The 13,389-nt window shown below is 49.2% G+C and overlaps 1 protein-coding gene across 1 annotated transcript in view; it reads right to left on the minus strand.

The window, feature by feature from the left end:
• Window positions 1–13,389, minus strand: part of LOC124519571 (protoheme IX farnesyltransferase, mitochondrial) — a 137,409-nt gene that overhangs the window by 15,019 nt on the left and 109,001 nt on the right. The window contains exon 6 of the mRNA XM_047089911.1: window positions 175–407. Within this exon, the coding sequence (XP_046945867.1) occupies window positions 175–407 (233 nt within the window). The remainder of the gene's footprint in view (window positions 1–174; window positions 408–13,389) is intronic.

Consider the following 13,389-nt stretch of genomic DNA (forward strand, 5'->3'; position numbering starts at 1 on the left):
AGGGGACTCAGAGAGCGAGAGCTGCAGTTCCGGGAAGGACACGCCTCGGCCCGGCAGGTGCCGAGGTCTGCGCACAAGAGCCACCCACCGAGGGCCGGGCCCTGGCGCCCCCCCCGCCGCGGGCCCGCGGGCCGAAGCCGAGACCCCCCGCAACCCGGCACGCGAGATACTCACCGGCGTCCAGGCTGCCGGTCGCTGCCGTCCAGCCCATGACAGGCGGGATGGCCCCGACGACGGCTCCGACCCACGTGTTGGCGATGCTGATCTTCTTCAGCGGGGTATAGCAACAGGTGTACAGGAAGATGTTGAAGACCCCCAGGGCTCCCGTGAGGGGGTTCACCCCCCAGGTCAGGAGGGCGACGCCTGGAACGGCACAGCACGTGGCAAAGGACACAGCTAGCAACGGGCTGAAAAAGAGCAGCGGGCACAGAGCAGTCACTTTCCAGTCCGGCGGGCCGCGCTGCCCGCACTCGGCGTGGACCACCCACCCACGTGGCGCGGCGACCCGGGAGGCAGGCTGCTGCGCCTTCTTCCCGGTTACGGGGCACCGGAACCCGAAAGGCGGGAGTTCTGGTTGCCCCCTCTGACATCTGCCGGCCGGGGCTGAAGTTCGAGTCCAGGTGAGAGCGCCCTGGATTCGTTCTGTCCCTTCCCGGCCGTGGGAGGCGGGCGCGTCCCTCTGCTCACCTGCACGGCCGGGACGGTTCTCTGCTCTCGCTCACAGGCTGGAGTGAGGGCCGAGGCAGACACTGCCTGCTTGGCACAGGGTTCTGCTTTGCAGTTAGTGCCAAGTAGGTGACGGCCATAGAAAAACCCCCCGGAACGCGGTACCGGTAATGTTTGGGCAAAAGCTGGCATCTCAACCCTGCCCGTGTATTTATAGTTTAAACACATTACCCCATTAGCAGTAATGGATAAAGACAGTATGTCTGAGTGTATCTATCTGTGATAAATTACAGGCTTGGCAAGGGACCGGCTTGGGGCCCACGGCCACACACCAGGGGGCTGCCCCACACAGATAGCTCAGTTTCGGTGCCATAGCTGGTTTCAGAGCCACGGCATCTCCGGAGGACCCTCACCATGTTGGTAGGTGCAGTGAACAGGGTCAAATACAACTCTCCACCAGCCGGGAGGGGAGGGAAGGAGAGAGAAATCCCAAGCAGGCTCCACGCTGTCAGCGCAGAGCCTGATGCAGGGGCTCAAACTCACGAACCGTGAGATCATGACCTGAGCCGAAGTCAGACACTTAACCGACTGAGCCACCCAGGTGCCCATGCCAGAGCCCACTTTCTAAGGTGGACTTTACATGGGATCTTGTGAGAGAGACGGGGAGAGACAGAGAGAGAGAGAGAGAGAGAGAGAGAGAGAGAATCTCAAGCAGACTCTCCACTGTGAGCCTGGAGCCTGATGCAGGGCTCGATCTCATGAACCATGAGACATGACCTGAGCCAAAATCAAGAGTCAGACGCTTAACCGACTAAGCCACCCAGGCGCCCCTATATTTCAATGCATGTTAATAATTTCCCTGTGCCGTTCAGAATTCTTTTGTAACGTCATCATTAATAGGTACATAGTGGTCTATTCTGTGGATTCAACATAATTAATTCAGTCAATATAGCCTTTCTGGACATTTTGTATCTTTCCTTTTAAATTAGAAGTAACGGCATATATATCTTGCAGACAGACTGCTGTTCATAGTTCTGACTAGGATGCATCCTGAGGATAAATTCCCAGACGTGCGACTGCAAGGCCAGCTGACATGCACGTTTGTAGGGATTTGACTTGTACCACCAGTCTACGCCCCAGAGGGTTTAGGCTCTTTTACACTCCTATCAGCGGTACATGAGAAAGCCTATTATTTCTAGAACCTGTATCAACACTGGGTATGGCATTAAACACAAACCAAAAATTAACAACGTAAAAACATGTTTATTGAGATAGCATTATCCCCATTTCACAGAAGAGAAACTGAGGCTCAGATGGCCCTTCAACAATGAGAGGAACGGGGTGCCGACCGCGATGCACAGTTGAAACATCCACGTGTGACTTCTGACTCGCCCAACGCCCAAAACTTAACTACTGGTAGAACCACGAGAGATCCCTTTTTACCAAGATACGCAATTTACTGCAGAGACAAACTGCTTATGCAGAGATGATTAGCATCACACATGGCATTTTATTATTACCTTTTAAATTCTTTTTTATGTTTATTTATTTATCTTTGGGAGAGAGAGAGAGAAGACAAAGCTTGAGCAGGGGAGGGGCAGACAGAGAGGGAAAGAGAGAATCCCAAGCAGGGGCTCGATCTCACGAACTCCAAGATCATGACCCGAGCCGAAATCAAGAGCAACCCATCGGATGCTCAACCCATTGAGCCACCCAGGCACCCACACGTGGCATTTTCTTTTCTTCACGTTTATTTTTTTTATTTTGAGAGAGAGAGTACAAGAGGAAAAAGGGCAGAGAGAGAGAGGGAGAGAGAGGGAGACACAGAATTGGGCTCTGCGCTGACAGCACAGACATGGAGGTCAAACTCAGGAACCGTGAGATCATGACCTGAGCCGAGATCAAGAGTCAGATGCTCAACCGACTGAGCCACCCCGGCGCCCCCGCATGGCATTTCGAATGGGTGCTCCCAAGACTCGAGCTCACAACAGCATCCGGAGGTGGTTATGAAATTGTTACAGCAGCTGATTTTACTGAGTTACGATTTAATACTCCATCTCCAAATGTGTTCATTTTTCTCTCCACTCAAATGGCACCCTGTGCAGTCTGCAAATGTTTGGGCAAGTTTTGAATAAATTTTAACTTTATATAATAGATTTGTGTGTGTTTATGGTAGTATTACACATCCACGACATACGTTTTTAGTTTTTTTTGAAATTTCTAGGCCATCTGGTTTGTGAGTTTTTTCAAATTGTTGCCAACCTTCTTTTCTAATATATTTATTGAGAAAAAAACCCACATATATGTGGACCCGCACAGTTCCAACCCGTGTCGATCAAGGGTCAGCTGTACCAGTAAAATAACTTGGAAACAGACTTGTACTCGGATTTACTCCTTGGCTCACTGATGCAATCCCACTGGTCTGTGGGGGCACCCTGCTGTAGTTCGACTTCCGGATTCTCTGATTGCTTGGATCTTGCCGAGCCTGGGGGGGGGGGGGAGGGAGGGTGGGGGCTGGAGTCTTTAGGCTGTTGCCTTCAGCTGGGAGCAGCAGCATGAGGGTTTAAAAGCTCCTTCGGTTTACCCCGAGGTAGAAATAGCCTAAGTTCCTCCGGCATTACCTGAGATGAAAACACTGGGGAAGCACTCCATTTACATACATACATACAAGGTCGGACCTAGGATATAAGGTGGGGAGCAAGACAGACACGGTCCTTGTCCTGGGGGCGCTTATGCTGAAGTGAGAGTTAAATAGGCCGGCAATCTGGGGCCACTGTGTGTGGGTGCTGGGGGGCTGGACAGGGGGAGGTTTGTAGGAAGAAGTGCTGGGCGGGCAGGAGAGGGGATAGAAGGGTAGACAGAAGTGATTCAGGCAGTGGGCACCGTACGAGGGGCGGGAGGGGTCAGAGAACACTGGGAGGGAAGGCCACACGGAGACATCGTGGGAACACTGTCTCTGGGCAGATGCACAGAAGAGGTTTTCTCTGCTTTTTTACACAGGGGAAGAAAACGATCAGATGTGCTTCTCACAAGGCCCTCGCTGCCTGCCGTGATGACCAGCAAAGACGGACAAGCATTCACTTGTCCGTTCACGTCGGGCATTTTCGGGGAAAAAGAAGTGTGAGCCACACCACCACTGCAAGTTGGAAGAGCGCTAGCAAGAATAACGGTTCTGGGATGAAGGGAGCGTGTACCAAGTGACCTCCGGGCTCTTTTTTAAAGTTTGACGTAACCATGAAATCTTTAAAAATCATGGTGATATTAAAGCTGCTTCAATTTAGCCGTTTTTAGGGGCGCCTGGGTGGCTCAGTCGGTTAAGCGTCTGACTTGCGCTCAGGTCATGATCTCGCGATCTGTGGGTTCGAGCCCGGTGTCGGGCTCTGTGCTGACAGCTGGGAGCCTGGAGTCTGCTTCGGATTCTGTGTCTCTCTCTCTCTGCCCCTCCCCCACTTGCTCTCTCTCTCTCTCTCTCAAAAATAAACATTAGAAACAAATGAAAAATTTAGCCGTTTTAATAAAGAGATCTATTTCTGATGCAGAAAAAGATTAGTCAAGTGCGTTCATTTCTCATCTCAGTTAAACACCACTATGATTTTCTGCCTTGGTACACATAGAAGTCCGAGCGAAATCTCAAAGCCTGGAAGGGCAATTTTGTCAAAGACCGACTTCTTGTTATTTTAGGTCAATTGCTCGATACACTCGTCCTCCTAATCCTACCGCTCAGCCCTTGACCAAAACCCCCATCTGCTCTCTCCCATTCCTGGATGGGTTTTGGAAAGTATCCCAAACCTGGAGACACACGCACACACACGGAGTTATTTTCCCTTTTATCACTTCTTCTGTATGTAAAATTTCATTAAACATTTTTTCCCCATTATTAGTCTTTTTGCTCCTTTTACATCTGAATTCCTCAGCAGGTGGCTTCCATTTTGAGTGCCGCTCTGAGGCCTGATTTCTAGAGGCAGAACTAGAAGAAAGGGCTAAGCAGGTTCACTTGGGATTCCCTGGGCTGAGCAGTACCTGACGGGTGAGGGCCAAGCTGGGACTCCCCGATGGAGTCCTGGGTGCTACCGAGATGTGGTCCCCGGACCCAGAGCGTCAGCATCACCTAGGGGCTCGTCGGGAATCCAGGCGATCGGCAGGCTTGCCGAAGTCGGGGACCAACCGCTGCGCCATCACCAACGTGGTGCGGGTCCCATCTGGCCTACGTGAGGCCACGCCGATGGAGCCTGTGCCTATAGAAGGCCTCCACCTCCACTCCACCTCCGATGCTGGGTGCAGCTGGGCTGGGTAGGTCCCGCTGTCTTTTGATATAGTCTCTCGACATATTCCAAGTGGAAAGGATGTGGGACAGCAGCCCAGCTCGGTATTCAGTTCACTGGGGAACTGCCAGTGTCTCCAGCCGCCTCTCTGCTCCGTCTACCTTGATTTGGTCTGGGCACGCTGCTAAGCGTTTCGGCCCTTACGAGGGTGAGATGAAGCAAGTGAGGCAGAGTCTAGATAATCCTGTGGATTCTGGGCGACGGGAACACCGGGGTTCGCTGTACTATCTCTAACTGTTGTGTCTCCTGGAACGTTTGCATGCCAAAAGTGTTTGTAAAAGGCTTTAATATTCCTCTTCTTATTATTATATTATTATAGGGTTTCCGTACAGTACCATAACTAAGCATCGCTGACAACAATCAGGTGGTCTGGGTTCAAATTCTGATTTGAAACAGCTCCGTAAAAGTGGGCAAATGAACCTCTCTGATCCTTGGTTTCCTCAGCTGTGAAGTAGGGGATGTATTAGGGCTATTCTTTAAAATGTGTATTTATTTTGAGAGAGAGAGAGAGAGAGAGAGAGCGAGCGAGCATGAGCAGAGTAGGGGCAAACAGAGAGAGAGAGAGAGAGAGACAGAAAGAATACCAAGCGGGCTCTGCATTCATCGTGGAGCCCAACGCGGGGCTCATTCCCACGACCCATCATGGTCTGAGGCAAAATCAAGAGTTGGACGCCTGACTGAGCCTTCCAGGCACCCCCGTATTAGGGCTGTTTTGACGGCAAGACTGAAGCACAAGTCAAATTGGCTTATGCAAAAATCCTCAGTAACAAGACCACCGGGAGGGGCAGGGGCTCTATCACTGAGCTGTAGGATCTTGAGCAAAGTAGCTAACCCGTTGGTCTTGGTTGCTTCATCGGTCAAATGGGAGGTACGTGAGAGCGAAGAATCAAAATAAAGCACTTGGCACAGGGCCCACTAAAAGAGCACGTAGCGTGCATTCGTTTGTTTATTAAGATGTCTCACTGTCATCTAGTCAGCCACTGTGCTAAGTGTGGGCATACAGCAGTGAGCGAAACAGACGGCGATGTTCACTCTGAAAAGGATGGTGGACGTTAAACAAACACAAGTACTACCAGGTCTCAAACGTAAAATCAACCAAAAGAACTGGCAACGTGAGGCAGCGTTCTTTAAATAGGAGGTAGGGCTGGAGGTAAGGGGTGATAAACTTTCAGTAAATCGTTTCCAGTGGTTTACTCTTTTCGAACTTACGAAGACATATGGATATGTGTTGGAATATGAAGACAAATGTAGACATGTTCAAGAACGTCACCTCAATTATAAATTATAAAAAGCGTAATGGCTGCATAGCATTTCCTAATAGTAATTAAAATGGCAACACTTTTTTATTTTCTTTTTTTTTTAAATATTTATTTACATTTTTGAGAGAGAGAGAGAGAGAGAGAGACTGAGCAGGGGAGGGGCAGAGAGAGGGAGAGAAAGAATCCTAAGCAAGCTCCATGTTGTCAGCACAGAGCCTAATATGGGGCTCAAACTCATGAAAACGTGAGATCGTGACCTGAGCCGAAACCAAGAGTCAGACGCTTAACCCACTGAGCCACCCAGGCGCCCTTTATGTTTTTATTTTCAATCGTAACTTTGTTTTATTTATTTAAATGTTTTTATTTATTTTTGAGATAGAGATAGAGCGTGAACAGGGGAGGGGCAGAGAGAGATGGAGACACAGGATCCGAAGCAGGCTCCAGGCTCCGAGCTGTCAGCACAGAGCCCGACACGGGGCTCGAACTCATGGAGTGTGAGATCATGACCTGAGCTGAAGTCGGCCGCTCAACCGACTGAGCCACCCAGGCACCCCTCAATCGTAACTTTAAGAATTTAACTCTATTATATCAAATTACAAAAAAAAAAAAAGTAAAAATAAAATAAACCAGCATCAGGAAAAAGCAGATGGATCACACGGGAAACATTATTTTTTTCCTAATGCTGGTGCTCTCACGTAGCTAGGGCAGTGGCTGTAATGGGCTTTGTTAAGGAGAGAAGGTTCATATCTCTGCGAATGGTGGTCACCAGAGTGAACTTGCATAGGAAAGATCAGAAGAGCAGAAGAATGGGGTGTGATGGTATTGTGCACGATTTCTAACTTTCAGTAAAATGGAATAAAGGGATGACTAAGGCAAATAGCACTGTGGGGTGGGGAAGGAAGGACGGTGGCCGAGGAAAAGAATCTAGCCGTTGAACTAAAACGATTTTTTCATGTCCTTTCACTCACACAGGCAAATAGGTTGATGGTTCACGCTCGGACTGAATGGTGATTTATTTCCAAACTCATATCCAAAACTGAATTACATTTCAAATAGAGACATCTCTCTACTGAGCATCAGCACAGAGGCAGACTTCTCCTTCTGGCTTCCCTGCCCAGAGCTACTCCAGAAAAGGAACAACAGACCAGGGGACGGTGGGGGGCAGGGGGTGGGGGTTGTCAACACATTCCTATGAATTATTTATTCTTCCCTTAAAATACCGTACTCCTTCGTTTACTAAACACCAATCCTAAGTAGCTCTAGCGAAGTGGAATTTTCTGCAGAAATTAGGAACAAAGGAGGTTAAAAAAAATATGCAAGCTCTAATTTGATGACTATTTATTGCACTTAATAAACATAATCCACATTACGTGACTTTGAAATAACTAACGGGAGAAATGTGGTCTTTCTGTTTAAGTAATGTGTCAGAGAGGTCTGCGAAATGTGACATTAAATCCAGAAAGCTTTACATTGTAAGCAGCTCTATAGGTAATTGGTTTATACAAAAGTTAATCTCATACTTCTTGGCTTTTCTTCCAGAATAAATGATTTTTAAATTACAAAATAAAATTTCCTTTAGCAACAAAAGAAAACCCCAAACCTTAATCAAACCAAGCTAATTTAGCTTTCATTTCCTGGATGAATCCCACATTTGAGCTCTGACCTGAGCTTTTGGGGGTAAGCCCCTCCAGATAACTGCTTTGACAACGTGTCCCCAAAATCTTCTCCAGGGGTTTTCTATTTCTCAACAAGACTCAAGTTGCAGATATTGCAAGGTAGGAGAGGAATAAGGAAAAGTCAGAATTTAAGGAACAGGTAAAGCAAATGTGGATGCAAGGTATATTTTATTTATTTTATTTATTTAAAATTAAAAAAAAATTTTTTTTTAGCATTTATTTTTGAGAGACAGAGAGAGACAAAGCATGAGCAGGGGAGGGGCAGAGACAGAGGGAGACACAGAATCAGAAGCAGGCTCCAGGCTCTGAGCTGTCAGCAGAGCCCGATGCAGGGCTCAAACCCACGAACCGTGAGATCATGACCTGAGCCGACGACGTCAGACGCTTAACCAGCTGAGCCACCCAGGTGCCCCTATTTATTTTATTTTTTAAATGGAATTACTTATTCTTGATAGGGGAGGGGCAGAGAAAGGGAGAGAGAGAGAATCCCAAGCAGGCTCCGCACTGTCAGCACAGAGCCTGATGCAGAGCTCGAACTCTCGAACTGTGAGATCATGACCTGAACCAAAATCAAGAGTTGGGCGCTTAACTGTCTGAGCCACCCAGGAGCCCCAGCAAGACGTATTTTAAAAGAGAATTTAAAAACATTTAAGGGGCACCTGGGTGGCTCAGTTGGTTGGGCATCTGACTTCGGCTCAGGTCACGATCTCACATCCTGTGGGTTCGAGCCCCGCGTTGTGCTCTGTGCTGACAGCTCGGAGCCTGGAGCCTGGTTCGGATTCTGTGTCTCCCCGTCTCTGTCTGTCCCGTCCCTGCTTGTGCTCTGTCTCTCTTGCTCTCAAAAACAAGTAAGAAACATCAAAAAAAATTTTTTTTAAATTAGGAGAAATTCAAGAATAAGCAGGTGTTTTGGGCAATGACTCTACTCAGAACACGGGGCTGCAGCATTATATTCAGAAAAGCTTTTTTTTTTTTTTTTCTTCTCCAGGGAGGAAAACAAAGCAGGTCTGAGCTGAATGAGTTTTGAAAGTCAGCCGAAAGAATCTTACTGATGTAGGAGGGAGGTGGGAAAAGACAGGCAGGGGTGGGAGGGTGGAGGCTGGAAGAAAAGTGAAGATGAGCCTTACTCGGTGTTGACCTCTGAGATGGGGCCTTGTAATTCAGGGATAAAGCAAAACGAGGACTCTTGAGTTACGCTACGTCAATTCAGTTTAAATTGAGGAGAAGCTATCTGTAGAAAGACTGGAATTCTCAGCAAGAAGAGATTCCTGTTGTTTGATCCCATCCATGGAAACCAAGTTTCTAGTGCTGGGGTCCCAAATCAGTGTATTTCTCAAATTCCCGAACTCTACCCACCCCCCCCCCCCCCAGGCTCCCATAGCACCTTCGATATCTTTCCAGTTTCCTGGTGGAACCAGATGGTTTAGTTTTCTTACCCCACTCCTTTTTTTTTTTTTTAAAGTTTATCCATTTATTTTGAGAGAGAGAGAGAGAGAGACAGAGAGAGAGAGAGAGGGCGCGCGCGCAAGTGAGCCAGGGAGGGGCAGAGAGAAAGGGAGGGGAAAAGAGAGAATCCCAAGCAGGCTCTGCACCCGGAGCACAGAGCCCGAGTTGGGGCTCGAACCCACGAACCGTGAGATCATGACCTGAGCCGAAATCAAGAGTCGGATGCTCAACCGACTGAGCCACCCAGGCGCCCCTCTTACCCCCTCCCTTTTTAATTTATAGGATTCTATTTAAGAAAGCCGTGTTGTTCACCTACATAAAGTTAGGGTGAATGAATTTTAAGGCGGCTCTGAAAAGCTTTAAAAAAACACAGTTTATAAAAAGAGAATCTGGGAAGTAAAACCACCCATCCCTGCAGCTTTGCGGAGCACCTTGGGGGTACAGGCTACCCGCAGACGAAGGTATAGACGCAGGTGACCTCACCTCCTGCAGGGCCTGCTCGGACGGATACCCAGGGGGACCAGGCTGGCGATCTACAGGGGTAAAAGCCCAAGTGATGAACAGCGGAGAACCGCTACTCGGGCCTGACTGGCCGATCCCATGTGGGAATGTGCTAAAAAGCCCAGAAACCTGGGGCTTTGTTACATTTTCTATTTTCAAGTGCTGGCAACGGTAGAAAAGCCCAGCAGGCCAAACAACAACGACAAAAAGGCCTCTTCAGGATTGGGCCTGTTGGCCGCTGTCCTGCAATCTGCGGTCCCGGTGAAAGATCTCTGAGGTACGGATAACACCACGGCCCCGGAGCTGACCCCCCACTCCGCCCCGTACTGTCTTCCGTCTTCCGTGTGCTTATTTCTTTCCCTTCCTCTAAGATTTGGCCTGGACATCAGAACAAGTCATGCAAGAACATCCTCCCTCAGCCTTCTCTCCTTCCTGCTCCCGCCCCCCACCCCCAGCCCTCGGGTGGCCTGCATACCCTTGTGAGAACAGCACGGCTCAGTCCTGACGCAGACAGCTCTGGTGCCCTCCCCGGCCGCCCGCCATGTCCTACCTGGTTCAGGGCCTCTACCCTGTGCCACTCATCTTTCTGTTCCCTGTATCCAAGGCAGCTGCCCGAAACGCCGGCTCAAACAGACCTTTACAAACCACGCGAAAGACAGAACAAACACTACACCAGTCGACGGGAATGGCGTTTCATGGCCAAATGTTGTCACCTCATCTGATCGAGAAGAGAGAGAGAGAAGGCGATAGGGCGTTTGACTCACGGACTCCAAGTCATGAATGAAAGGGTCGGGTGTCTGCTCCTGTGACTTACTGCTCAAGTGGATGCGTTACCCTTCATACTAATATTTACTAGAATATCTGAGTATTTTTTGGTTATAAGATGGGACGTGAGAGCTGAAGGACCCCCCCCCCCCCCCAATCCCCAGCACTGCTGACAAGAAGTGTTCACAACTCACGATGCTTCGGAACAATTGTAGGGGCGCCTGGGTGGCTCAGTCAGTTAAGTGTCCGACTCTGGATTTCGGCTGAGGTCATGACCTCACAGTTCATGAGTTCAAGCCCCGCGTCGGGCTCTGCGCTGACAGCACGGAGGCCGCTTGGGACTTGTGATTCTCTCTCTCTCTCTCTCTCTCTCTCAAAATAAATAATAAACATTAAAAAAAAAAAAAGAACTGTAAATGCTTTCATTTTGCTTATGACCATGAGAGAAAGGAACGTTCACTTCTAGAAGACCCCCCGGCGTTCCTCTCTCTCACCCACTGTCGTGACTAAGTGTGATGATACACGCTAAACTTTTTTGTGGACGCTTCATACTGCGCGGCTCACAATGTCGAACGATTTTAAGACCAAAATTCTCCACACTGGCACCACTCTTACTGAGACCGAATTTGTCGTTCCTGCCATTTCGAATGACCGGTTAGCACTAAGAAAAAAAAAAAAAAACCTCCTATACTTATAAAATGTTTACGTTCTTATTACATTTGCAGTATACACACGCCAAGAGACTAATCATAACAATCCGTGGAAACTCTGTGGGGCGTCAGCCCGGTCTGGGTACTTGTCTGCTGGACCAGGGTGACGGGGTGATGAACAGCCTTCACAGCTCCCCCGCAGCCTGCAAACTGTTTACATTCGCTTAAGTGCTTACTGGTAAAACCTTCAGTAAATTTGAAAAATGTCTCCTGCAAATCCCTATAATGCTTAAGCTAAACCCTGTTCTTTAAGTTAATCATGCCAGCTACACAATCCCATTCATTTGGCTTCGAAAACTCAATCTTCGTCATTTATTTAAACACCGGGCATTGGCGGCCCCCGACCCCGAGTGTGTTAATTTGTCCTCTCTCAATAACCTCTCTCCCTGCTCTGCTCTTTCCATCTCTCCCGCCTGCAGCCCACAAAAATAACCAGGCCCTCTTCTTCAGGAAGCTCCCGCGCTGGCCAGGCCGCCCTGACGCACGTCCCCTTTCCCTGACCCCCCAGGGGACGTCTCCCTTGTCCCGACTCCCTCGGTCCACCCAGTGCATACTGATGGGACTGTCTCGTCCATCTGCGAAGGCTTTTGAGCATCTGGCTAATTTTTCACCCCGATTATAAGCCTTTGGAGCCTTGCGAAAACAGAACTGGAGGTACTCGGAACATGATGGGTAATCAACACATTCTCAATGAACTGAATTCGACAAAGGGATTGCTTCATTTTAAAATAATCCGGAAGCAACAGCAGACCTTGACATTCTTAAGAACGATTCCTTTTTGTTAGGCTAGAGCAGGGAAAAGGTTATTACTTAAAAAAAAAAAAAAAATACATGTTGAAGATACAAGTCTGAAGGACCTCAAAACAGGTAAAGATGTTGGATTAAAGGTGTCAGTATCTCTCTCTTGCCCACGAACAAAGAGAACCTACGGCAGAAAACTCTGGCTTAGACAGGAGCAGGGACACTCCTGCAGAAGAGTGGTCAAGAACAGGACAGCACGGGAGGACGCGCTCCACAGGCGAGGCAAAATACAAGACGCGCTCAATGTTAAAGTTAAGATCCTGGCCGCAAGAATTTGTGCACTGGGGGTGGGGGAGGTGGGTCACGGCTAGAAAGTCACAAAGCAGAACGGGGGCCCGAGACACATACCTGGCCAAGAGGAAGCTCGAGTGCAGCGGAAGGAGCGCTGGGAGGGGCGGCCTCGGGTCCTTCGTGCGACCCCACCCCCACCCTGCACCCCCTTCCCTTGACCGGACCAGGGATGAAATGTCGGGCCCAAGCGTGGGCAATCCCGTTTCCTCTCACAAGGCTTGGGAACTGGGACAGAGGACTCAGCTGGGAGACCAGGGGGCTGAGGCTGAGGCTGCCATTTGGATGATGAGTCCGTTTAAGCAAAAGCGGGATCGGAAGAGCCAGGGGGCCGCGAGGGAAAAATGAAGTTCGCGTACAGAGGAAAGCAGAGGTGGACAGTGCGGGAGGAAGCTAAACCGTGACCAAAGCGCTGAGGGGGCCATCCTTTCCAGAAGTCTGGCGGTAAGGAGAACAAGAGAAAAACTAGATGCAGCTGCTGATTCAGCAGACTCTTCTCTAAGACAGAGGGACCACTTGTCCAAATACTAAGTCAGAAGAAAGGACCCCAGTGGGGTGGTGAGGTTGGAAGAGGCACGAAGGACACCCTTAGGACAGTCTGTGCCTGTTCTCAGGCGAGCCCGAGGGTCTCTGGGCTTGGGGACCATAGGTAGAAACGGGTAGAAACGGGCCCCCAACAACTGCCAACATCAGGTGCCAGATTCCAGCAGCTCTTATCTGCTGTGGAAAAACATTTGGTCCTCTGAAACAGAAGTGAGGTGTATCTTAGGAAGAACTACTAGGGACATTCACCCCTGTCCCTCTGACCCCTCACCTTGGCTCATCCTAAAACTACCAAATCCATTAAAAAAACATTTTTTTTTTTTTTTGTTTTTTACCATTCATTCATTTTTGAGAGACAGAGACAGAATGTAAGCAGGGGAGGGGCAGAGAGAGAGGGAGACACAGCATCCGA

The sequence above is a fragment of the Lynx rufus genome, unplaced genomic scaffold (assembly GCF_022079265.1).
Source record: "Lynx rufus isolate CCGP_SWC_20201006 ecotype Redwood Valley unplaced genomic scaffold, mLynRuf1.p SCAF_28, whole genome shotgun sequence".
NCBI classification, from domain to species: domain Eukaryota; kingdom Metazoa; phylum Chordata; class Mammalia; order Carnivora; family Felidae; genus Lynx; species Lynx rufus.